The sequence below is a fragment of the Meles meles genome, chromosome 18, assembly GCF_922984935.1.
Source record: "Meles meles chromosome 18, mMelMel3.1 paternal haplotype, whole genome shotgun sequence".
NCBI classification, from domain to species: domain Eukaryota; kingdom Metazoa; phylum Chordata; class Mammalia; order Carnivora; family Mustelidae; genus Meles; species Meles meles.
This window is the reverse complement of record NC_060083.1, coordinates 44,596,116-44,619,369: the sequence shown is the minus strand read 5'-3', so window position 1 is coordinate 44,619,369 and position 23,254 is coordinate 44,596,116. Positions and strand designations below refer to the sequence as shown.

Below are 23,254 nucleotides of genomic sequence, written 5' to 3'. Positions count from 1 at the left end.
AAAAGGAAAGAAAAAGGTAATTTAAAAAGTTGAGTCGGAGTTTTTCACCTTGGAGAAAAACCAAGGAGAGAATGCCAATTCGAAAATTTCCAGAGTCGTTATAATGGGCGTGGTGGGGGTGGGGGTGACTGCTGTTCTCCATCTTCCCTGGGGACAGGGTCAGAGGAAATGTGCCGAGCCTGCCGGAAAGAGAGAGGTTAGACATCGGAAAGAACTTTCCTGCAGGCAAGGGCCTGGGATCCAGACAGAGAAGAGAGTATATGGTTCGAATGTCTCCGTCTCGAGGAAATCTTAGTGCTGGCCACTGTCATCCGGGGCGAGGGCAAGGCCGGGACGGCCTCTGACGGTCGCATTGATTCCTGGTCTTTGTTTTACACAAGCACGGTGGGCAGGATGGTGTTCACGTGCGACAACTCTTGCAGTTTAATATCCGGTCAGCAAAGCTGCCCGGACCACTCCAGCCTGGAGTCTGGGGACCCGGGGCAAGAAGGGCTGGGCGTGGCGGGGAGGTCTCAAGGGAGGCGCTGGCCCGACGTCCCCGCCCTGTCCCGCCCCGCCCAGCGCGGGCTAGCCTTCTTTCCTAGAGCCTCCGGCGGCAGAGACCAAAAGCCACCGCCACCAGGGGACAGAATCCAGGGAAGGCCCGGAGATGGCGCCGATCCTCCAAAGGTCCTACAAGCCAGCCACTGGGGGCCAACCTGGAACCCTCCACCGGAGACCGCGGGAATCGCCGCTGAGTCAGCAACGCACGCGCGCGCCCGCTGTCGCCCTGGCCCCGCCCCGTCCGCGGCCCCGCCCCGCCCGGCCCGTGTAGCGCCTCGCTTAACCCCTTCAGACACACGACCTCAGGCTATATTCCCCGAGAGGCCTCCACTCTCTTCGAAGACCGTAGAAATCCCTTGAATCTTAAATCTCTCTCCCCACTGAAGTTCAGTGAGCTGTGCGCTCGAAATTAGGTTTAATTTCCGAACTGGGTCTGCACTTCCCCGACTCTGCCTCAGCTTCTGCACCTTAAAAAGGAGGTGACTCAGACCAAAGAATTGGACTACTCTATCCAGGGGCGGAGGACCGCCTCCAGAGCTGTGCCTGGCGCAGGTAGCTAAAGATCATTCCTTTCTCAGGGACTCTGAAACGAGACAGGGGTTCAGAGAGCAGCATTCGGGGCCTCCCTCTATGCCCCATGCCCTTCGTTCTCCAATGCTCCTTCTCGAGAGGGTTTTTAATCTGCAGGTTGGTGAGCCAAGAGTTAAAACAGGGCATGAAGGCGGGCTTCCGTGACATCACCAGCACTCCGCGTCCGACCTCGGGGACGGGGGCGTGGCTGACATTGCACCGCCCCCTCCCTCTTTATTCCTCCGCTCCTCCCCGCTGTCACCAAGCCAGGGGCACATGATGCAACCCGCCGCGGTTTCAGTGGTCTGATTGGTGGCCGCGCCCGGCGCCAGGCACAGGGATTGGGCAGGGGAGACTGTGACGAAAGCAGCACCCTGCCCTGTAAAGAAGGGAGGAGAGAAAGAGAGGGAAAGGGGGGGGGGCCTCGGAGGGGAGGGGGCTGGGGAGGCGGGGTCCCGGCGCTGTGCTCGCGCCCCTAGCGCGCCAGTCCCGGGGCTGCAGGGAGCGCAGCGCGCGCGGCCCGGGCCCCGGCCACCGGACACCCTACCGGACACGACCCTCCCTGGAGCTTGGACAACTGCCCACCTCGGACATTGCACCGGACACTGCCCCCCACAGGGCTGGACACTACAACGGACACTACTTCCCAGCTCCGGACATTGCTCACCCCCACCCAGCCTTGGACGCTTTCCCCCTCCCCCTCCGGGGGCCCAGACACCGAGCCCCCCGCAGGCTCTAGCAAGCGACCCCTTGCACCCCAGCGCCAGACACTGCCTCCTCCTAGTCCCCCTCTCCCTTCCCCTCCTCCCGCCGCATCATTCCCCCGCTGGGGTCGGAGCCCTGCCAGTTTCTCCGACCCCCTGCAGCTCGGCCCGGCTGCCCGCGCCCCCATCCCCCGGCTGCTCGCCCGGATGCCTCTCCCCGGGGGATTGTGGTGGCTCCTCTGCTGCCGTCGAGGCTTTACTCTTCTGCACCGGGACTACGGGGACGGCGAGCTTAGCGGGGACGGGGACGAGGACGAGGACGAGGAGACCTTTGAGCTGCGGACCCCGAGTCCAGCGGGCGGCGGGAGGGTAAGTCCCTGGGGGTTTGGAGCCTTGTCTCAATCCCTCTCACTACAAGCGGCCGTCACGTCTGATCCTGCTCCAGACTCCAGCCAAACGCCATGCTCTGGGCGGACGGGGACGTGGGAGAGGTTTTTGCCTGGGGGGCCAGGAGCCCCCGGGAGCTCAAGGAGCAGCCCTACTCGGGATGTGCCTGTGGGCCTCGCGCCACATGCTGGGCGCTGTCCACCTGCTAGGGGCCCTGAGGCAGGGGAGGCGTCACGCGTGGCCCGACCTGGCCCTGCCTCTCCCTTCCCCGCCGGGCCCGCGTCCCATCCCGTCTCCTTCCGCCTCCGCCAGCGCCGAGGAATGTGGCGAGGCCGGCTGGGCGGCTCGGACGCCGGGGTCCGCTCCGCTCCCAGTTCGTGAGCGCTGAGTGCTGGGGCCAGATGCCGGAGCTCCCGCCGCGGGGACCTGGGAGAGGGGGAGAAGGCATCCTCAGACTGGGGTCCGTGGCAGGGACCCCACGGAGAGGGAGCTGGGGGCCACAACTCTTCGAGGACCCCTCGTCGTTACCCTGCCACTCAAGACAGAACTCTCGGCCCTCCCTGGTGAGGCTCCTGGGGAATCCCTGAGGGGATGGTGAGGGACACTTGGCTCCTCGGTTTTGTGGACTCTTTCCGTGGGGAAACTGAGGCTCGATTGGTCTGGAAGACCTCCATCCCCTGAGGTCCCCTCCGGATTCCCCTGCACACCGGCAGCCAGACTCCCGTGTGCTATGGCTTGGGTCAGGCTCCCATCCCCCACTCAGGGGTCCCCAGCAGGCCCGGTGGCTCGGTGCCCGGGTGGGGCGGGCTGCGCCGCTGGGGCCGGCGCCAGCACCTGGCGGAGGCGGAGGGCGGATAAATATAGAGGGGGGTGGAGGGAGGGAAGCAGGGGACTGAGATTAGGAGAGTTGGACTAAGAGAGTGGTCAGCACCTGCCCCCGCGGCGTTGTGGCTAAGAACTCCTCTTGGACCCTCCAGAAAGGTGGGTCTGCGTCCCAGGAAGGCACAGGACCCAGGCGTCCCCAAGCTTCCAGCCTGGGCTGGGTCAGTTCTGTGAACCACGGCTCTGTGAACCACCCCATTGCCTCCCTCATGCTCCACCTCCACTCCCCTCCCCCGAGCTTGGGGACAGGTGTCCCTGTCCCCCTCCCCCACCTCCCCCTCCTGGCATTAGCAGTCTGGGTGCAGTGGGACGATGGCACAGTTCCTGCCTGACCTGGCTCCTGGACGGGGTTTTGGCCTCTCTCAGGCCCCATTCTCCTGTTGAAGTTCCAGGGCAGGAGGTAGAAGGGCAAAATCCTGAACTGTACCTCTCCTGGAGAGCGTGTGCCATTTTTCAGCATGCTCTTCCAGAGCCCCAGCAAAGGGGGAGGGTCTCTGCTTACCATTAAGTCTCAGGAGTGTCTGTGGGAGGGCATAAGAAGTTCTTGGAGAAAGCCCTATACTGAAAGAGTCCCACTTCCCTTCATCCAGCTCTGTGCCCACTACCTGCCTGTGTGCCAGCCAATGGAGGGGAAATGAGGAGGAGGGGGTGACTTCCAACAAAAAGGAGTTTCATCCACCTCTTTCTTTTCAAAGATGGGGAAGCTAAGATCCAAAGACTGAGAGGATCTGTGAAGGTTCCAGTTAGTGGTCAGACTGTTACCAGAACCCAGGTCTCCCGACTGGACTCCCTGCACAGTGCTCTTTCCAGCGTATCCCGCCTTTACTTAAATCTTCAAAGGGAAACAGAGACAACGCGGGAGCCTTGATTTCTTAGCTGGGGCTGTTCTATAGAGACTGGCAGAAGGGGCTTCCTCGTGGCATCAGCTCTCTTCCCCATGGTCACGACCAGGCTCCTTGATCCCTCAATTCCCTGAGCAGCGCTGTCCTCCGGGCAGAAGCCACGGGCTTCCCGCGATGACCGCTCTAATCCTGAGGGCTGCCCCCGCCTGTTTCCCCAGGGCCCCCTGGACGTGACGCTGACTCAGCCGGTGAGGAGTGCGCAGGTCTCAGACAGGTGAGCTTGGCCTCTGCGTCTTAGGGTATGAGGCCCCCCCCCCAAGCCTGTTCCCGGGACCCCAATCCTCGCAGTCTGCCCTCCTGCAGTTGTGCAATAAGGGAGAGGCCTTACGCCGGACGCTGTGGTTTGGCCGGGGTCCCGGGGGGGGCGGTTCGACTGGGGGCGCGGGGAGAAAGGGGGGGGGGGTCTGGGCTATTTCTGGTGCGAGGTCAGAACGGCCCAGCGGTTCCCACAGCCTGGGGGAGGGGTGTCCAGGCCGGGAGCAGGCTCCCCTCGCGGTCTGGGGAGCCCCGACTGAGGAGCCCCCTGGAGGCGGGGTGCTGGACCGACAGCCTCGCCCAATCCTCCCTCCCCTCTGGCCCAGACTGCAGAGCTGGGAGGAGACGCGGAGCCTCATCCCGGAGAAGGGGCCGCCCGAGGAGGACCCGGACGTCGTCGTGAAAGGTGGGCACCCACCTCAAGCACTCTGGAAGTCCCAATCCCACCCCTCCGGGGCATAACGTCCTCTCTTGCTCATCCCCTTTTTCTCCCTCCCCTCCCCCCAGGTTGGCTGTACGGAGAGCCCCGCGGAGGAGGGGCTCGGCCCTGGTTGCCCCCCAGGCGGGCCTGGTTCGTGCTCACCCGGGACTCCCTGGACCAATTCAGTAGCAGCGGGAAGGGGGCGCGGCGTCTCAGGAGCCTCGTACTCACCAGCTTGTGCTCGGTGACCGGCCCGGAGCGCCGTCCCAAGGAGACCGGTGAGGCTTCATAGGGGGCTCTTGTACCTCCCTGCTATCGGCCCTGTCCGGCCCTGACTGCCCTCCATGGCCTCTCTTTCCCCAGGTCTGTGGTCAGTCACCGTGTCTGGCCGGAAGCACAGCGTCCGGCTCTGCTCCCCGCGCCAGGCAGAGGCGGAACGCTGGGGTCTGGCGCTGCGAGAAGTGATCGCCTCCAAGGCGCCCCTGGAGACCCCTACCCAGCTGCTGCTGAGGGACATTCAGGTGTGACAGAGGGGACTTCATGGAGAAAGAGGAGGGTGGCGGACCCAGAAGCCTCTTGAGTTTGTGGGGAGCCCCTTTTGCCATCCTTGTGATTCCTTCTCTGATTCTAGGAGAGTTGTGGGGACCCGGAAGCCGTGGCCCTTATTTACCGACGGAATCCAATCCTGAGGCACACCAGTGGGGCCTTGTATGCTCCACTCCTGCCCCTGCCCTACGGTGTCAGCGCCCCAGGTGAGTGGTGGCATGGCTCCAGTCCTTTGGATGGGGAATCTGAATGCCTCACTTGACGGGGACTTAGAAGTCCAAAGGGGGCCGAGCCCCTCACTTTTCAAAGGGCTGAGAATGGACGCTGGCTGGATTGATACCCAGGGTGGAGGAGAGGGAAGCCAGCACGGGGAAAAAAAAAATGCCCCCTTTGACCACCTTGTCTATGGGTCTCATTCTGACTACTGGTATTCCTTCATGAGTTTTTGCACTCTATTTTTCTTTATGCTCTTTAGACCCTGGCATACTGTGTTTTCAACTGCTGGAAAAGCCAGCACTGTGGGGGGATGGGCTGGCCTCATCTGGCTATACCTCTTCCCTAAAAGGAATAGTGAGGAGTCGGGTCCTAAAACTAGAAGATTAAGGGGAGCTGGAAGAAGAACCCTTGTTTCCTCACTCCCAGTTCAGCCTGCTTTCTGGCCCATGGTGATGGGCTTTTAGTGCCCAGTTGCGGAATCTGGGGTTTGAACCCGTGTCCTTTAGTCAACCCCTGGAGCTCACTAACTCAGAGGGCAGCCCCAGTGGCTCCCCCCCGGGGAGGTGCCTGGGAGGCTCTGTGGGGACCACTGCCTTCCCTTCACTCTTCCTGTCCTTCGTACTCTCCCCTCCTTGCCACCCCCTGTCCCTTTACACTCCCTCTGACCTTTCCCTGGTTCATGCCTTCCTTTCAGGGCCCAGCTCTGTGTCCCCTCTCCAAACCGTCCCTCCGCCCCCACCCTCCCGCAGGTCCGGGCTACGCACCCTTGCGCGAGGAGGCGGTGCGGCTGTTCCTGGCGCTGCAGGCGCTGGAGGGGGCACGGCGCCCCGGGCCCCTGATGCAGGGTGTGCTCCAAACCTGCCGGGACCTGCCCGCGCTCCGCGACGAGCTCTTCCTGCAGCTGGCTAAGCAGACCTCGGGCCCCGCAGGCCCCCCCGGGCCCCCAGCTACCCAAGACCCTGCGGCCCTTCGGTACTGGCAGCTCCTCACCTGTATGAGCTGCACCTTCCGGCCGGGGGGAGCTGTCCGCGGGCACCTCCTGGGGCATCTGGAGAGGTGAGAGGGGAGGACTAGGGTAAGGACAAGGCGAGGGAGCTGCAGGCGGGGGAGAGAATGACAGGCCTTTGCCAAATTGGCGGTGGGAGAACTTAGACCCAGAGAGAGGAAGAGACTTGACCGCTGCTAATATGCTCAGGGTCTTTGTGGGAATTACGAGATCATATCCCACTTTCCCGCAGAAGGATTGCAAAAGGCGCCCCCCTTGAGGCAGAGGAATTGCTAAGGGCTGCTTTTCCTCTGGGCTGAGGCAGTCTAGCCAGCGCTTCTAAGTTGCAGAGCGGAGTGGGGCTGGATTTTGGATTTCAATGCGGAAGATCATGGAGAGACTTTGGCAAACGGGAGACCGCCATTAGGAGAGAGTTGTCGGAGACTTAGAAAGTAATTGAGCTCCAAGCAGTGCTCCAAGGGTAGAGAGCGGGTCGCTAGGTCCAAGCAACTTAGAGTTGGAAGGGTGGGAATCCGTGAGAGGAAAGAAACGATACAATAAGAAGGCGAGAGGGATGGGGAGAGGGAAAGCCCTCTGAGCACTAACCCTCCGGTTTTCTCTAACCCAGGACAGAGCAGGCGCTCCCGGACACGGAACTGGCGGAGTATGCCCGCTTCATCAGGAAAGCGCTGGGCCGGACGCGCGGCCGGGAGCTGGTGCCTTCGCTGGCAGAGATTTCGGCGCTGAGCCAACGGCAGGAGCTCTTATGCACCGTGCACTGTCCCGGGGCTGGTGCCTGTCCTGTGGCCATAGATTCCCACACCACGGCAGGCGAGGTACGGCCAGAAAAGACCCCTCAAACCTCAACCCGACCTCCCAACTTCCCATGCCCGGCCGTCCTGGTTCCTGGGCCCTAGGTTTGCCCACGTCTAAGATCCATCATTTGCGTAAGGCGTGTGTGTGGCGGGACCGGGAGACCTGAAAGAGTTTGCCAGTTGGTAAGATCCCAGTGTGGTCTGATTTTCCCTTCATGCCTCCTCCCCTCCAGGTTGCTCGAGAGCTGGTGGGACGGCTGGGCTTGGCCCGGAGCCGCAACGCTTTCGCGCTGTATGAGCAGCGAGGGGCCCAGGAGCGAGCTCTGGCCGGGGGTACTCTCGTGGCCGACGTGCTCACCAGGTTTGAGAAGTAAATGTCCAGCCCCAGCCCCGCTCTCCGGTAACCCGTCTGCCTCTCAGCTCCGGTCAATCCCTGTGCAAACATTTATCAAGCGCGGGCCACTGGCCCTGCACGGTCACGTTTGCCGGTGCACCGAGGGGCCCTGCCCGCGGGCGGTTTGCTGTCGGGCTTCCAGGCGTCCCAAACATCTGGCCCCGCCCCCAGCATGGCCCCGCCCCCACCCCCGCCCGCGGTGGCCGGCGCCTTGAAGGGGGTCTCTCTTCTGCGTGGCATCGGGTCCCCCTCTCTTCTGCAGTTTGGCGGTGGAGGAAGCCGGGCTGGACGACTCCCCGGACTCTGGTTGGAGACTGTGTCTGCGTCTTCACGGGCCCCTGCACCCTGAGGGGCTGTCCCCAGACGGTCACGAACTGCCTTTCCTCTTTGAGCAGGTGAGCATCTCCAGCGTTCACTGCCCCCCAAAAAGACACACCCCCAGCCTCGCTTTGCGGGCCGTCACATTTAATCGTTATGGCAACCTCGCGGGAGGCTTTACTCGAACCCAGACGTCAGACTTTGCACCCCCAGGTGTGCTCGCCGCCACTCCCGCGCTGACACCCGGTGCCTCCTCCTAGGCTCACGCTCTACTACTGCGCGGCCGGCCGCCCCCGCCCGACGACACGCTGCGCGCCCTGGCGGCGCTGCGTCTGCAGAGCCTGCACCGAGACTTCTCCCCGAGGGCGCCCCTGCCGCGCCTGGACCGCCTGCTGCCGCCCTCCGCCCCGCCGCGGGACGACCCTCCCCGCCCCGTCCCCCGGCCTCCCCCCTCCGCCGCCCTGCTGGCCGGGGCGATCTGGAGCCCGGGCCTGGCCAAGAGGCGGGCGGAGCGGACCCGGCGCGGCGGCGGGGTGGTTAGCCCGGCGGGAAGCGCGGCCCGCGAGGGAGGAGGTGGCGCGGGCACGGCGGCTGCTGTGCTGGGCGGCTGGAAGCGGCTACGGGGCATGGGCCGAGCTGAGGCCATGGCTGCCTACCTGGCCCTGGCGGCGCAGTGTCCAGGGTTCGGCGCTGCTCGGTATGACGTTCTGGAGCTGAGCACGGTGAGGGGGAGAAGGGAGAGGGGACTCTGGCGGCCCAAGCCCTACACCTCTGCCCCAGAGCCACAGGCCCCACTGTGGGTCATCTCACTCCCCACACCCAGCACAGCTGACCCTCTCAAACCCCAGGAGCCCTGGCCCTTGGGCTCTCCCCTCTCCAGAGGCGGCCGCTCTTCCACACATACTGTGTGAATCACAGAGGGGACGGGGACACTCCTGCTCACAGCTGTCCCCCCCCCACCAAAAATAATGCGGCGGGGTCCCCTACTTCCACCCTGACTCTATCCATCTATCCCTAGGAGCCTGGTGGGGGCACTCCACAGAAGCTATGCCTGGGCTTGGGAGCCAAGGCCATGTCCTTCTCCCGGCCGGGTGAGACAGAGCCCATCCACAGTGTCAGCTACGGCCACGTGGCCGCCTGCCAGCTAATGGGCCCCCACACCCTGGCGCTGAGGGTGGGAGAGAGCCAGCTCGTCCTGCAGAGTCCCCAGGTGAGTGGGAAGAGGGTGTGGAAGGAGGAAGGAAGGGAAAGGATGTTAAGAAACATTAAATACTGAGCCAGGTACAGGTCTAGTCACTGGGGATCCAGCAGGTGATCAAAGATAAGCTCAAGGCGCTTACATTAGGGCAGGAGGTCAGACACTAAATAAGGAATCAGAAACTATCTAAGACAATAATAGATGCCACCAAGGGTAGGGTGGTGTGACACGAAGTGACTGGAAGGGATCATAGCATTAGGTAGGACAGTCAGGAAGGGATACCGGAAGTGACATTTAGGCTAGCCACAGGAAGATCTGGGGAAACAGCATCCCAGGTGGAGGATATCACAGGTGGAAAGGCTCTGAGATGACAACAGCATCTTAGAGAAGCAGAAGGACATAAGTGTGACTGGCACATAGTGAGTGAGAGAGAGCATGGTGGTGAGGAGGGAAAGGTTGCAGGGAGGGGGGCAGCTCTCAGAAGGCCCTGGTGAGGAGCCTGGGCAAAGGATGAGACGAAGGAGAACCTAGTGACCCCTACTGCCCTTTGACCTCTGCCCTCTCTTAGGTGGAAGAGATCATGCAGCTGGTGAATGCCTACTTGCCCAACCCCTCCCCTGAGAGGCCTTGCAGCAGCCCTTCTCCTCCATGCCAAGACCTGCCAGACACCTCCCCTCCCAGCCAGCACCCGGGCCTGGACGAGCCCCAGGGACAGTCTGGCTGTTTGGGGCAGCTGCAGGACTGAGCCTGCCAAGAGGTCACGACCTCCCTTCTGCCTCCAGCCTGGACCTGGACTGCTCTGAGATTTGAGGGAACCATGGACCCTTTTGGCCCTGCAGGGACAGGGCACACCCCACACCCAAGGGCTGTAATGGGTGCCCACAATTTTCTAGTTTGTTTCTTAATTTATTTGTAGAAGAGAAGTGAAAAAAAATCCTTATTTACACAAACCCTTCCTGTGGGAGTGTTGTCAGTGGGACCAGTTAGAGCCTCATAGCTCAGCGCTCCACCCCTGGGGACGCCCACACTCTGAGCTCTTACCGGCACTGAGGGGAGTCTGGACACCACAGGGCTCCACCCTCCTTGACCTTCTGGATTTAACCTCCTCCTAGCCAGTGGGCTGCCATAGGGTGCTGGGTGGGGCAGGCAACAGGGCAGTTTGGGAAACTGGCAATTATTCACACTCACTTCTCCATTGAGCAGCACAGGGGTGGCCTCCTGGCGTCCCTGAGGCGGAAAGGCAGTGAGTCATCAAGACTGGCACTACCCAGTTCCTACCCCAGTGTCCAGCATCTGGGCCCTCATTGGGTCCATGTCGGTGTGCCTACTGCTTTAGGTCTGGATCAGACCCAAGAGCTTCTCTGGCACAGATAAACGCCTTATCAGGATGGGCTCAGCCCTACTCCTGAGTTCTGTTCCTGCTTTATCAAGCTAGGTTGAATTGGGTTGCGTTCCTCGGGATCTGATAGCCTTGGGCGCTGGGAATCCAGAGTCCCAGGTTTCCTGACTACTCAGCATGCCGCAGGCCCTCCCTCACTAGCCCTCACAGCCTACTTCCTGAGTGGAAGAGTCTGGGGCAGTACTGATCCACCCCGGGGGCAGAAGCTCAGGCACCGAGGGCAGGGCAGACCTCAGGCACCCTCAGGGCTGACTCCAGTAGAGTGGCCTGGTTCTAGGCAAGGTATGCCAATGGACCACACTGATGCCCGGATTAGTGGTAAGAAGCTAGAGCAGGTAAAGGACACATGCCTGGGAACTGGGAGGGAACATGGGTCATCCCCCCATATTCACACTCTGACTATATGCACAGCAAAGCTTTATTACTTTATTAGAGATAACACGCATATCAAGGGTCAGGGCAGAGAAGGGAGGAAGCAGGACCAGCGCCTGGGATGGAGATGATTCTAGAAAGGTTTTTGGTGAGAGGAATCCATGTCACAGGGACCAGGTATTATGGGGACTGTGCTTACTGTCCAGGGGAAGTGGTGGCAAGGAAGTCACTGCTCCTGAGTGCCCCAGGAGATGTAGTCTGGCCGCGTGGCTGCGTGGTACTCGTCAATGAGTTCCTGCACCACCTCCCTGGACGTGTCCAGCTCGTCGAAGTTCTCCTTGAAGATGTCCTCCTTGCGGAACTGCTCCAGGAAGGCCTCCCGTTTCCGCAGCTTGTCATACTGCTGGCAGGAACTTTCAAAGAGCTGAAAGAGATAGAAATCTCCAGGATGGGAACCCGTGCAAGATAAGGGGCTGGAATGGAATGGGGCAGAATGATAAGAGTGGCTAGTGGAACAGACTGGTCAGTGAAGCCCAGGAGATTAGGCTCACCGAGGAGATGCTGGTGTGGTTGGCCATCATGAGCCCACTGACCCGGTGGGCCGAAGGCAGGTAGGGAGACTTCCTTGACAGGGCCACCTGGATGCTGGCAGGGCCCCAGGGGATGAAGTTGGCCAGCTTCCGTTCCCGGATCCTCTGCAGACTTTTGTGGACCTGGGGGGAGGGGTGCACACAGCAGTGGTGGTGGTAGCCTCTCCTCTACCCCTGCGGGGCCCGGGGGTGGCACGAAGGGGCCTCACCTACCTGGGTGGGGTCCACCTCCCCCTGGATGATGTTGAGGATGGCGATGTAGCAGTGGTTGGTCTGGCGATCCCGGCCCGTGGACACCATCACGTTCTTGGGCTGCAGCAGCCGCCTCATGACATCCAGGACCGTGGTCTTCCTCACGCTGGCCACCTGAGGGGACAGTGGGCCACAGGGCCCGGGCCCGCACTCAGGCCGCCGTCCAATGCCTCAGCCCCGTCCGACTCGGGCTAGTGTGGTCTCTTGGGGAAGGGTCTCGAGATCCAGGTCTACACTGAGGCTCTGCTGGGGGACTGAGTCCTTCTCAGCTGGGCAAGGTCAGGGCCCTGTGCGGGAGCGTCCGCAGACCCCACAGAGCCCAGGCCCTGCGGGAAGGGAGCCAGAGGCACAGGGGAGAGGAGGGCGGGTCAGCGTGGAGTCGGACGGTCTATGCCGGTCCCGGAACACAGAGCCTCTGGGGCCCACAAGGGGCAGCTCCTGGGACAGCAGGGGGCCAGAAAGGCAAGGGCAGGGCCTGCCGCGGCTGCTCCTACCGACTGGTCCGTGGTGAGCGGGGTGTAGCCCGTCATGAGGAAGTGGAGTCGCGGAGTGGGAATGAGCGAGGCGATGAGGCCGATGAGGTCGTTGTTCATGTAGCCGGGGTAGCGCAGGGTGGTGGTGCTGGCTGACATGATGGTGGACACCTGGGGACAGGAGTGCGTGCCGTGGGCCCTGGCCCCTGGGAGGGGGGAGGGCTCTCTTCCTGAAGCAGACCAGAGCAAGGAGGGGTTCCAGCCCAGAGAGTCCGGGAGCGGGGGCTCACCAGCTGGTTGATCTGGGAGAAGGACGGGTTCTGGATGTGCAGGCGGTCTGTGGCGATCCGGTTCAGGGCTGTGTTGTCCAGCACCACCTGGGGGGGGGACAGAAGAGGGTCACGGCACCTTTTTGAGGAGAAAGGGGGCAGAGAGATAAGTTATTAGCTTAGACCCCTTTAAACTTCAAAACCAGGGCGTAGGTGTGTGAACATAAAAAAAGGAAACTACTGTCTCAGGGGTATCACCAGACACTTTTCTATCATCCAGTAAACAAATGTGATTATCCCCACGTGCCATGCACGTGCCTGGCTCTGTAGATACCGCGGGGGATAAAACAGGCACGGTCTGTCCTCCTCACAGAAAAGTATAGTTACAGCCTGAAATATGCACAAAGGAATTTGACCTTGAATGGGTGGTCAGGGGAAGTCTGACTACAAAAGTGATCCTTGGGCTGAGACTTTAAGCATGAGTAGGCATTAAACAGGCTAAATGGGGGACACATATCAGGCAGTATACACGTTCTTGAGAGTCCTGCTGCCTAAAGGGACTATAAGCAACTTGAAGTCAACTCATTTAATAATTTGGGCCACTGGGAATGGGTTTGTTGGTTCTCTGTTCTCTAGGCAGGGACTTGGGAAGGGCAGGGTGTCCATGTCTCACAGGTTTGAGGAGGTGAACCAGAGCCCCCTACTCCCTTTTCCACTGCTCACCACACAATCTGCGTTCTGGGTCAACCTCTTGAGTGTGAGCAGTGAGTTGTAGGGCTGGACCACCACATCACTCATCTCATCCTGGTTGGGAAACACTGAGTACGTCTGCACCAGCTTCTTGGGGTACCTGGGGTGAAGAGGGAAAGGGGAACATGACACAGTGAACTGGAAGGACTCCCATCACTGCCCATCCTGGTCTTCTCTAGAGCTTACCCGACCATTCCTTTCCAAATGCCACCAATCCCTTGGTACAAAAGGGGGGCAAGGGCAGAACTGAGTACTCAGAGCCCAGAAGCCAGAAAGAATAAACCTAAACCATCAAACCCATCAAACCCTTAAGGTCCCTCTTCTCCCCTAGGCAAACCCCCTCTTGGGAGTTCTTGCTTTCAAGACGGTCCCTGGATGGCCAGGCTCCGTTCCTACCAATGACTCAGAGTGACAGTGCCAGACCTTCCAGTCCAAGAGAAAAAAGCAATAAAAAGGAAAGATCCTACCCAGGGAACCAGGGCTAACGCCCTCTCCCCCAACACAGGCTTACCTGTCATTCAGTCGTTCGAGAAGGTAGGATCCCAGGCCAGAACCCGTCCCCCCAGCAATGGAGTGACACAGCACGAAGCCCTGCATGGGAAGGGATGGAGACGCAGTCTCCAGGGATGTGGGGCAGAGGCTCCAGGCTTGTCTCATTCCCCACTCCCAACACACTCATATCTCAAGGCTTCTTCTGAGTCTATCCAGGCTGACACTCCTTGGGAAGGAAGACTCATGCCTAAGGAGCTGATGCCATCCAGATTAGGATCCCCTTGAGGACAAGTACTATACCTTATTTACCTCAATACTTCACATAGGATACTCAAAAGATTAGTTTTGAATAGAATTGCCCCCATCACACCACCTGTTCAGGAACATCCTGACCTTTCCCCAGCACTTTTCAGCCTTGTTTTCCATTCAGCGGGGGCGGCGCCTCACCTCTAAGCTGTCACTTCCATCTGCTTCTCGGTCTATGATGTCAAAAATGTCTTCATGGATTTTCTCACCCTGTAGAGAAAGACATGAGAGGGAGGGTCAGGATGAGAGTTCTGGGGAGTATCTCTTCTCAGTACCAAGAACTCTACCCTGGGACACCACGGCCACCCTCAAGCAGAGTCTCAGCGGTGACCCTCAACCCCAAAAAAGCTACTTTGCAAATGATTTGCAATCTGCCTAAACCTCTCCCTGGCTGTCCCTCTTGTCAGGTTATCCCGTTGTGTCTTATTTATTGTCAGTCTGGTCTAGTCAAATCCCCAGGCTGCCTGAGCCTGCCTTGCCCTGGGGAGGGAACATCAGGGGTTTGGGGGATGGTCACCCAGATACCTGAGAGAATCCACTGGCCCAGTTGTTGCCAGCTCCTCCTCCATGCTCCGACAGGTAGATGTTCTCTGGGTTGTAGAGCTTCGCATAGGGGGAGTTGAGGATGGAGTGGATCACCCGGGGCTCCAGGTCCAGCAGCACCGCCCTGGGGATGTAGTGCTCATCGTCTGCCTGCCAAGGGGCATCCAGCAAGAGGGGCACCATCAGCTAAGGCCCTGCCCTCCATCCTCCCAGCTCTGGCTTCTGCCTGCCCTCCCTCCTCAAGCCTCCCACCCTGGCTCCTCTGCCCAGCGGGTCTCCCGGTACCAGGCCCCTGCCCTTCCCCAGACCCCCGGCCAAGTCGCTGGGGGCACCTGGTAGAAAAAGACGTCCTTGCGGTCAGTGCCCTCGGTGGCGAACTCCTCCACGATGCCCTCGGGGCTGATACCATGCTCGGCACACAGCTGTTTCCAGAACTCGAACCCAACTGGGGGATGGGGAGAGATGCCTGGGTCGCTAGTCGTAAGGCCTCAGGCGCCCAGAGTCGGGCTCAGAGGCTGTCACACTCAGAGGCTGCACCCAAGGCACCTGGTCTGGGAGCTGTCACAGCCCAGGTGCGGCTTCCAGCTGGGGCGTGTTTGTCATGCGCAATAGGGCAGGGGGTCATGGCAGGGAAAGGGGGACTGGAGGATGCCAAGCACTGGGTAGGACCCGAAGGGGCAAAACCGGAAACTGGAGGGTCCCGGCGCTCGCTCGCTCACTCTGGTTGCCGCACTGGCCCAGCTGCAAGGTGATGATCTCCCGGGGCATCGCTCTTCAGACGTGGGCGCGCCGGCCCTGCCCGGCGGGAGTCACGGCGAAGACGAATGCCTGGCAGCCGGGCTCGCGGGACGTGCGGAGCGCGCGCTCTCTTCGTCTTTTGACGCGACCGCTCGGTCTGCGCGTGTGCAGTGCAGGCCTCCCCGCTGCCGCCGGGCCGGGGAGCCCAACCTGGACATCATTTCCCCCACAGCACTTACAGCTGGAATTCGGCACAGGCGCAGTGTGAGGCCACGCCCCCTTCCGCTCGCCCCCCCCCCCCAGCTCCGCGCCTGCGCGGTGAGACTCGCTGGGGCTGCTGGGGCAGTGACCCGGGTGTGGGGGCGGGGGGGACGGGGGGACGGGGGGACGGGGGGGACGGGGGGACGGGGGGGCGGGGAGGGGCGGTCCAGGAGGACCCCGTTAGCTGGGCGTTGTGGGTAGGTGAGTCGGCTGGTGGCTTTTTTGCACAGAGGGGCTGGGTTCAAGCCAGTCTTTTTTTCAGTGTCTATTTTTAAGTTAAATATACCTAACGTAAAATTTATTTTAATCATTTTCAAGTGTACAGCTCTGTGGCATAACCACTGTTCTGCTACAGTCACTGTCACTCATCCCCAGAACTTTGTCACCCTCGCAAACTGAAACCCTGTACCATTAAATAGTAACTCTCCATCCTCATTCCCATCAACAGCCTACGTTCTGTCTCTATGATTTTTGACCAGGCATCTTTTATAAGTGGTATTATATAGTATTTGCCATGTCGTGTCTAGCTTATTTCACTTAGCATGATGTTCTCGGGGTAACTTCGTGTTGTAGCAGTGTCAGAATTTCATTCCTTTTTAAGGATGTATAATATTCCATTGCATGTATATACCACATTTTGTGTTTTATCAACATTTATCTGTAGATGAATGTAGAACCCCCGGGGGTTGCTTCCACCTATTGGCTATTGTGAATAATTCTTTTTTTTTTTTTAAGATTTTATTTATTTATTTGACAGAGATCACAAGTAGCCAGAGAGGCAAGCAGAGAGATGAAGGGAAACAGGCTCCCTGCTGAGCAGAGAGCCCGATGCGGGGCTCGATCCCAGGGCCCTAAGATCATGACCTGAGCCAAAGGCAGAGGATTAACCCACTGAGCCACCCAGGCGCCCCTATTGTGAATAATTCTGCCATGAACATGGTTGTGCAAATAAGTTTGAGTCCCTGCTTTCAGTTGTTCATTATTCTGAGTAGACACCCAAGAGCAGAATTGCTGGATGATACGGTAATTCTATTTTAAGTTTTTGAGGAACTGCTGCACCATTTTCTATAGTGGCAGCACTATTTTGCATTCCCACCAGCAGTGCATAAGGGTTCTAATTTCTCCACATCCTCGCCAACACTTGTTACTTTCTATTCTTTTGTTTTGTTTTGTTTTATGATAGCTATCTTAACTAGTGTGAAGTAGTATCTCGTGGTTTTATTTTTTTTAATTCTCCTAAAGAATTTATTTGAGAGAGAGAGAGCAGGACAGGGAGGAGCAAAGAGCGAGGGAGAGAGAAAATCGCAAGCAGCCTCCCTAATGAGTGCAGAGCCCAAAATGGGGCTGGATCCCATGGCGCTGAGATCAAGACCTCAGCCGAAATCAAGAGCTGAATGCTTAACCCACTGAGCCACCCAGATGCCCCTCTGTCTTATTTTAAGTTACAGAAAAGTTTTGGGAGGCCTGGGTGGCTCAGTCTGTTAAACGTCTGGCTTTGGCTCAGGTCATGATCCCCACGTCCTGGGATTGAACCCCACATGAGACTCCTTGCTTAGTGGGGAGCCTGCTTCTCCCTCTGTCTGCTGCTCCCCCTGCTTATGTGCTCTCTCTGTCTCGGACAAGTAAATAAAATATTAAAGTTTAAAACATACAAGCATGATTTTTATTTTTATTGTATATTTTTTTGTTTTAAAATTTTATGTAAATGCTATCAGAGTATACAAGCCTTTTGTAACCTGCTTTTTTCACCCTATGTTAGATTTTCGTGATTCAGCAATGTTGATACATGTAGATTTATTTCTTTGTTTTTAACTGCTTTATAGTATTTCATTGGATGAATGAAATAGCTTTCCCCACACACAGGTGATTAGATTGTTTCTACTTATCCCCTGTTACGTAGAATGAATACAGGATCAGTCACTTCTGAACATGAAGGAGACTATCTCTACCACTTGTATTGCATCTTCTTTAGAAGGCTTTACAAGTTTTCACATATTTTTTCCTAGATGGATGTACCAGTTTACACTCTTACCAGTGAAGGAGTTTCCATTTCCTTACACCTGCATCCACATTTGGGTTATCAGATCTTAATTTTTGTCCATCCCATGGCTGCTCAGTGGGATCTCATAACTGTATTTTCCACACAATCTGATCACAAGGGAGGTTGATTTGATTTGTTGTGGTTGTGAGACTTTTCAGAATTGTCTATTCATATCCTTTGCCCATTTTTCTATTGGGCTATTTTTTTTTAGACATAATAAGATATTCTATGATTTTTTTTTCTTGGTTATATGGGTCACGGATATGGCTTGTCTTTTTTTTTAAAGATTTTATTTATTTGACATGAAGAAAGATAGCAAGAGAGAGAGCACAAGCAGGGGGAGCAGTAGGCAGAGGGAGAGGGAGAAGCAAGCTCCCCACCAACCAAGCAGTCTGATACGGGGCTTGATCCCAGGACCCCAGGGTCATGACCCAAGCCAAAGGCAGACAATTAACCAACTGAGCCACCCAGGTGCCCCTATGGCTTGTCTTCCTATTTTGCACCTGGTGTCTTTGGGGATAGAGAAGATTTTAATGTAGACAGTTATTCTACTATTCCTTTCTGCTTGGTGCGTTTTATACCTTGTTAAAGAAATCTTCCCCTTTCCCAGTATCATAAATCTGTCCTTTTATGTTTTCTTCCAAATGCCCCATAGTAGTTTTGTTTCTTCCCTGTGTTGTGTATCGACTTGTTGCGATTTCAAATCCACGTTTTTGAAAACTTGCTTTGGACAAAGTTGTTTGTGGTTTGAACTTGTTTTCGTGAAATTGTTTTGAAGCTGGATATTAGCGCTTTCTTGTCGAACTCTAGACACCATAGTAACGGCCGGCCGTGATGTCCATCACATGGTCATTTAAACTTTAAAAACCAAGAGGTATGACCAGCCATTCAAAAGGGTTTGGTCTGGACAAGGCTACTCTTCGCTGATCTAAAGAGTTCTCTGGAGATCGTGAGATACTTACTCTTGTGTGACCAGGCTACCCTGGTCAGCAGTGGTGTTAAACCACGTGGCGGTCTCAGGAAGAAAAGAGACATCTGCTTCGGCCTTAGTGAGGCTACCCTTCCTAGGCAGTGGTGGTACAAGCTGTGTGGCGGTCCCCGCAGTAACAGTCTTCAGAGCAGCCGCCTTGCCTGCCGACACTGGTACCATCTCCCGCTAGCTACGTGCCCCAGCAGTGAGGGACCTAAACAGGCAGCTGATACCCAGCTTTTAGTTAGAAGAACTGACACTACCCAGAACCAACTCGTAGAAAGGTACACCCCAACTAATATTGGTCTTTATTGCTTTCATCTCCCCTTTGCCTGGAAAAATAATGTAATTAATCCATCATTGGTTTGGAATATGTTATTTCTTTTTTTCTATTTTTTATTTTTTTTTAAGATTTTATTTATTTATTTGACAGACAGAGATCACAAGTAGGCAGAGAGGCAGGCAGAGAGAGAGGAGGAAGCAGGCTCCCTGCTGAGCAGAGAGCCCGATGCGGGGCTCGATCCCAGGACCCTGAGATCATGATCTGAGCCGAAGGCAGCGGCTTAATCCACTGAGCCACTCAGGTGCCCCTGGAATATGTTATTTCTTTATTGATGTATTAAGAGACAATATCCTGTATGCTCTTGGCTTGTGAAATATTATTACTATAAGTTATAATTGTTACAGTGGACCTGTGTTAAATAAATTATTGGCAAAGACAAACTTAGTCTCTGAGCATAATTTGTCCTGAACAAAACACCCTGTAGGTCTCTTTAGCTCATCTGGAACTTATCTGGAGGCCTGCTGTAAGATAGGGATCCACTTTATCTTTTCCATCTGGATGGCCAGTGGTCTCCAAGCCAATTGCTAAAGAGTGGTTGCAGAGCCCCTCACCCCCAGAACTTTCTAAGTCCCCACTCTGGTGCAGGGCTGGCTTCTGGCTGCTCTTCTGCTCCATTGGGCTGTCTGTCTGTCCCTGTCTGGCAGGCTTTCTCTGGGAGCTACTGCAGAGGCACTGGCAAAGGCACCACGGCCAAGAGTCATGCTCAGACGAAGTTTTTTGTTTTCTTTTCTCTCTCACTTTCTCTCTTTTTATGAGAACTCGGCCACCTTCCAGCCCTAGCTGCCAAGAATCCTCTGGGCTTCTTTAGAAGACTCTGGCTTGCCCCATGCCCGTCCCCTCCCAGGCCTCTGCTCACTTTCCCTCCCCTCACCCCACCCCAGCCTCCCAGCCCACTTTCTCCATTTGGGCTGTTGGGGGTGTCCCCCAGGCGGACTGGCAGCCTCGCCCTTTCAGGGAGGGTCTAGGTGCTCCCTTTGAAGTCTGAGCTCCTCCATGGGGCTCCCTTCCCCTGTCAGAGCTGTTCCTAAGGGCTGGCTGTCTTCAGAGGCTCTGCTAGGCCCTCCCAAAGTGCCCAGGTGAAGAGGAAGGCTTTAGGGATGAGAGCAAACTTGCCAGCCCTCCCGCCTTGTGAGTCTGGAACGACTGTCTGCTTCCTTTAACACAATAAGCTGTCAGGGGGCCTGGGTTGCTCAGGCTCAAGTCGTTCTCCCAGAGTCCTGGGATCGAGCCCTGCACAAGACTCCCTGCTCAGTGGGAAGCCTGCTTCTCCCTCTCCCTCTGCTGCTCCCCCTGCTTTGTTCGCATTCTCGCTCTACCTCTCTCTGTCAAAACAACAAATAAAATCTTGTTTAAAAATTAAAAAAATAATAATAAATAATAAGCTGCAAGCAGTTCATGAACACTTGTGAAATGAGGGAGTTTAATTTCAACCTTGTCTTATGATAAAGAACAGTGCCTTGCTCCTCTTGCTAGTCTCCCAGAAGTGGGAAAACTTCCTTCAAATCCTAGTTTACAGGCAAACAGGTTAGAACGTGTGACTTGATCTGAGTTGGGGACATTGCAAAGGTGGGTTTCCTCGAAGAAGCCATCTCTGACCAGCCAGAGGCACCTTCTTACCTGTAGAAATGGGTTGGAGGTGTGCGTGTGGGCAGAGCTGAACGTAAATCCTCCCAGTAAGGAGCAGGTTATTCTTCCCATTTCTGCTGAGAACGGACCCGTGCACGCTGGTTCCAAGAGACGATGATACCGTAGCATCTACCACAGTGCCAGACTCATCGAAAACATTCAGCACACACCAGCCGCTGCTCTGATCACCCCTAGGCACAGTCAGAACTCAAGGATAGCTTAGCTGTTGCTACAGATGGAAGATCTTATTCGGGGTAAAAGCGAAATGAGTAGTTGCTTTGGATAAATTTCAAAAAATTAAAACCTGGATTATTTGTCACCATCCTACAGATTCGGTTTCGGATCTCCCTTCTACTGAGGTTGAGCAAAAGGACCAGGTTCAGGGTTCTTTCTCGTGGGTTTCAGATTCAGGGTCTCAAGGTCATCACCCATGGCTTGATCATTGAGTACGGAGTTCAGTTTGCTTGGCTCCATGTTCTCTGATGCAGGCGATAATAATGAAGTGGGATGTGGCATTCCTTTGAGGCTTTGGTTTGCCTTGGACAATAAATGCAACATTTATAAACTAACAAGTCTGTTCAATGTCCTAAGCTTTTATTTGCTATTCCAGGTTGAGTAAAACATTACTTTGGCTGCACCTTCCTTTCTGGCCTTTCTGGGACACTTGGCCTGCAGGAGCACAGGTATGTTGGGGAAGCCAAGAGGCAGAGGTATGAGGTGGGGAAAGGAGGGTGTGTCAGGCACGAGGAGGAAGACAGCTAGTTAGAGCCCCGAGACTGGGATCCCATTACCCCAGAGGGGTTAACCTTCAAAATGAAGCCAAGAGAAAATTAAACAAAGAAGGTGAAGAGCTGAAGCTTTTTGTATGGAGTTACGTAAAATTCATTTTCCTTAGGAACCAAACAAAACAGGCTATTTAATTCCATATTGTTTTCTCAAGGAATAGGAAAAAAGAAAGAACCCTAAAAGTGATCCTGTTTGTGGATCATTTGCTCAGTTTCATTCTTTTGTTATGTATCTATACAACACCAGAGCACACTAATATGAATAGGGGAAGCAGAGGTAATAGACCCCTGTGTTCATGGCCTTCTGGAGGAGATAAACACAGAGCAAGGTCAGCACAGAGTGCAGAGCAGGGGGCTTATCTTGGGGGTGGATACAGGGAGAGGCCAGAGAACGGGAGAAACCTATTTTGAAAGAGGTGGTGCCTGGCCTAAGCCTTGAATGTTTGGTAGGAATTGGCCAGGTGAAGAAAATGGAAGAGGATATAAACCAAGAAGAAAACAAGCAAGGGGACACCTGACTGACTCAGTTGGTCGAGCATTTGACTCTTGATCTCAGGGTTGTGATTTGGAGCTCTTGGTTTTTTGTTATTGTTGTTGTTGTTGTTGTTTAAAGATTTTATTTATTGGGGTGCCTGGGTGGCTCAGTGGTTTAAGCCTCTGCCTTCAGCTCAGGTCATGATCTCAGGGTCCTGGGATCGAGCCCGGCATCAGGCTCCCTGCTTCCCCCTCTCTCTCTGCCTGCCTCTCTGCCTGCTTGTGATCTCTGTCTGTCAAGTAAATAAATAAAATCTTTTTTAAAAAGATTTTATTTATTTACTTGAGAGAGAGAGAATGAGAGAGAGATCACGAGCAGGGGGAAAGGCAGAGGGAAAAGCAGACTCCGTGCTGAGCAGGGAGCCTGATGTGAGACTCGATCCAAGGACCCTGGGATCATGACCTGAGCTGAAGGTAACTGAGGAAGCCACCCGGGCATCCTGGAGAAGGGTTTCTTAATAAAAAAGAAGAAGAAAAAGAAGAAGGAGAAGAAGAACAGGAAGAAGAAGGAGAAGAACAGGAAGAAGAAGAAAGAAGAAGAAGAAAAGAAAAGAGGAAGAAGAGGAAGAGGAAGAGGAAGAAGAAGGCAGAAGAGAATTAATAGTCAAAAAAATAGGTAAAAGGAATAAATGGTTCATGATAAATAAAAATGCAAAATGATAGTCTCACTAGTAATCAGAAAAATTCAAATTTAAGGCAAAATATTAGATAAGAAAAATTTGAAGATATTTAGTGTTGATGAAGTTTCTGAGAAATGGATGCTTTAATACAGTATTTTTATGTGGGTGGTAGTTTAAATGGATACATTCTGGAGGGTAAACTGGCTATTCTCTTGATATGTAAAATCACATAACGTTTGACCGGCAATTCCACTTCCAGGAATCACCCGAGTCCCTGATAGCTAGGCGTGCATGCTGGGACATATGCACAAAGATGTATATATAGGGATGGGTGCTACAGGGGGTTTATAATGCTGGAAGCAACCTGGCTGGCCATGTATCCATCCAAAGGGGTGGGTTTAAATAAACTTACAGCGATCCTTATTAAAGAACACAAAGAAGTCATTTTTTAAAAAGATTTTATTTATTTATTTGAGAGAGAGGAGAACCTGAGAGGGGAGAGGTCAGAGGGAGAAGCAGACTCCCTGCCAAGCAGGGAGCCACATGTGGGACTCCATCGTGGGACTCCAGGATCATGACCTGAGCCAAAGACGGTTGCTTAATCAACTGAGCCACCCACACACCCCAAAGGAGCCATTTTTAAGAAAGATAAGATAGAGCTGTTTTCAGCATGGTAAGGTGGCTAACACAGGTAGGTGACAAAAATAAGTTTTGTCAAAAAAAAATGAAAGTATTTTTGCACGCGGAGGAAAAA

At 55.6% G+C, this 23,254-nt stretch overlaps 2 protein-coding genes across 5 annotated transcripts; one reads left to right on the top strand and one right to left on the bottom strand.

Annotated features, from left to right (window-relative positions):
- The first annotated feature begins 1,224 nt into the window (after window positions 1-1,224).
- Window positions 1,225-10,063, top strand: PLEKHH3 (pleckstrin homology, MyTH4 and FERM domain containing H3). Of its 4 annotated transcripts, XM_045986598.1 has the most exons (14): window positions 2,054-2,186; window positions 2,517-2,767; window positions 4,147-4,202; window positions 4,570-4,649; window positions 4,751-4,942; window positions 5,028-5,185; window positions 5,296-5,416; window positions 6,176-6,482; window positions 7,040-7,247; window positions 7,460-7,596; window positions 7,883-8,015; window positions 8,199-8,660; window positions 8,957-9,148; window positions 9,705-10,063. In XM_045986598.1, the coding sequence occupies exons 2-14, from the start codon at window positions 2,606-2,608 to the stop codon at window positions 9,879-9,881; spliced, it is 2,385 nt and encodes a 794-aa protein (XP_045842554.1). In that variant the 5' UTR covers window positions 2,054-2,186; window positions 2,517-2,605; the 3' UTR covers window positions 9,882-10,063. The 4 variants fall into 4 exon arrangements, 3 of the variants coding, with proteins under 3 accessions (XP_045842556.1, XP_045842553.1, XP_045842554.1); XM_045986600.1 differs by lacking the exon at window positions 2,517-2,767 and having other exon boundaries at window positions 1,225-2,186; window positions 7,460-7,587; XR_006816024.1 differs by lacking the exon at window positions 2,517-2,767 and having other exon boundaries at window positions 1,227-2,186; window positions 8,199-8,635; window positions 9,705-9,841.
- An 872-nt stretch (window positions 10,064-10,935) lies between these two features.
- Window positions 10,936-15,566, bottom strand: LOC123929759 (tubulin gamma-2 chain). The gene is made up of 11 exons (XM_045985791.1): window positions 15,302-15,566; window positions 14,915-15,027; window positions 14,565-14,732; window positions 14,181-14,249; window positions 13,753-13,832; window positions 13,215-13,341; window positions 12,513-12,599; window positions 12,244-12,393; window positions 11,711-11,863; window positions 11,459-11,620; window positions 10,936-11,331 (listed from the first exon to the last, which is right to left on the bottom strand). Exons 1-11 carry the CDS (start codon window positions 15,348-15,350, stop codon window positions 11,134-11,136), a joined length of 1,356 nt encoding a protein of 451 aa, XP_045841747.1. The 5' UTR covers window positions 15,351-15,566; the 3' UTR covers window positions 10,936-11,133.
- Between the last annotated feature and the right edge of the window lie 7,688 nt (window positions 15,567-23,254).

Excerpts from the sequence above, each read along its gene's own strand:
- LOC123929759 (XM_045985791.1), bottom strand. The coding sequence starts at position 15,350 with ATGCCCCGGGAGATCATCACCTTGCAGCTGGGCCAGTGCGGCAACCAG. Across the intron at positions 14,250-14,564 it reads GGGCCAGTGGATTCTCTCAG|GGTGAGAAAATCCATGAAGA; the intron begins GTATCTGGGTGA and ends CTTTCTCTACAG. Across the intron at positions 12,394-12,512 it reads TCTCCCAGATCAACCAGCTG|GTGTCCACCATCATGTCAGC; the intron begins GTGAGCCCCCGC and ends TCCTGTCCCCAG.
- PLEKHH3 (XM_045986597.1), top strand. The coding sequence starts at position 2,025 with ATGCCTCTCCCCGGGGGATTGTGGTGGCTCCTCTGCTGCCGTCGAGGC. Across the intron at positions 4,943-5,027 it reads GCGCCGTCCCAAGGAGACCG|GTCTGTGGTCAGTCACCGTG; the intron begins GTGAGGCTTCAT and ends CTCTTTCCCCAG. Across the intron at positions 9,149-9,704 it reads TCGTCCTGCAGAGTCCCCAG|GTGGAAGAGATCATGCAGCT; the intron begins GTGAGTGGGAAG and ends GCCCTCTCTTAG.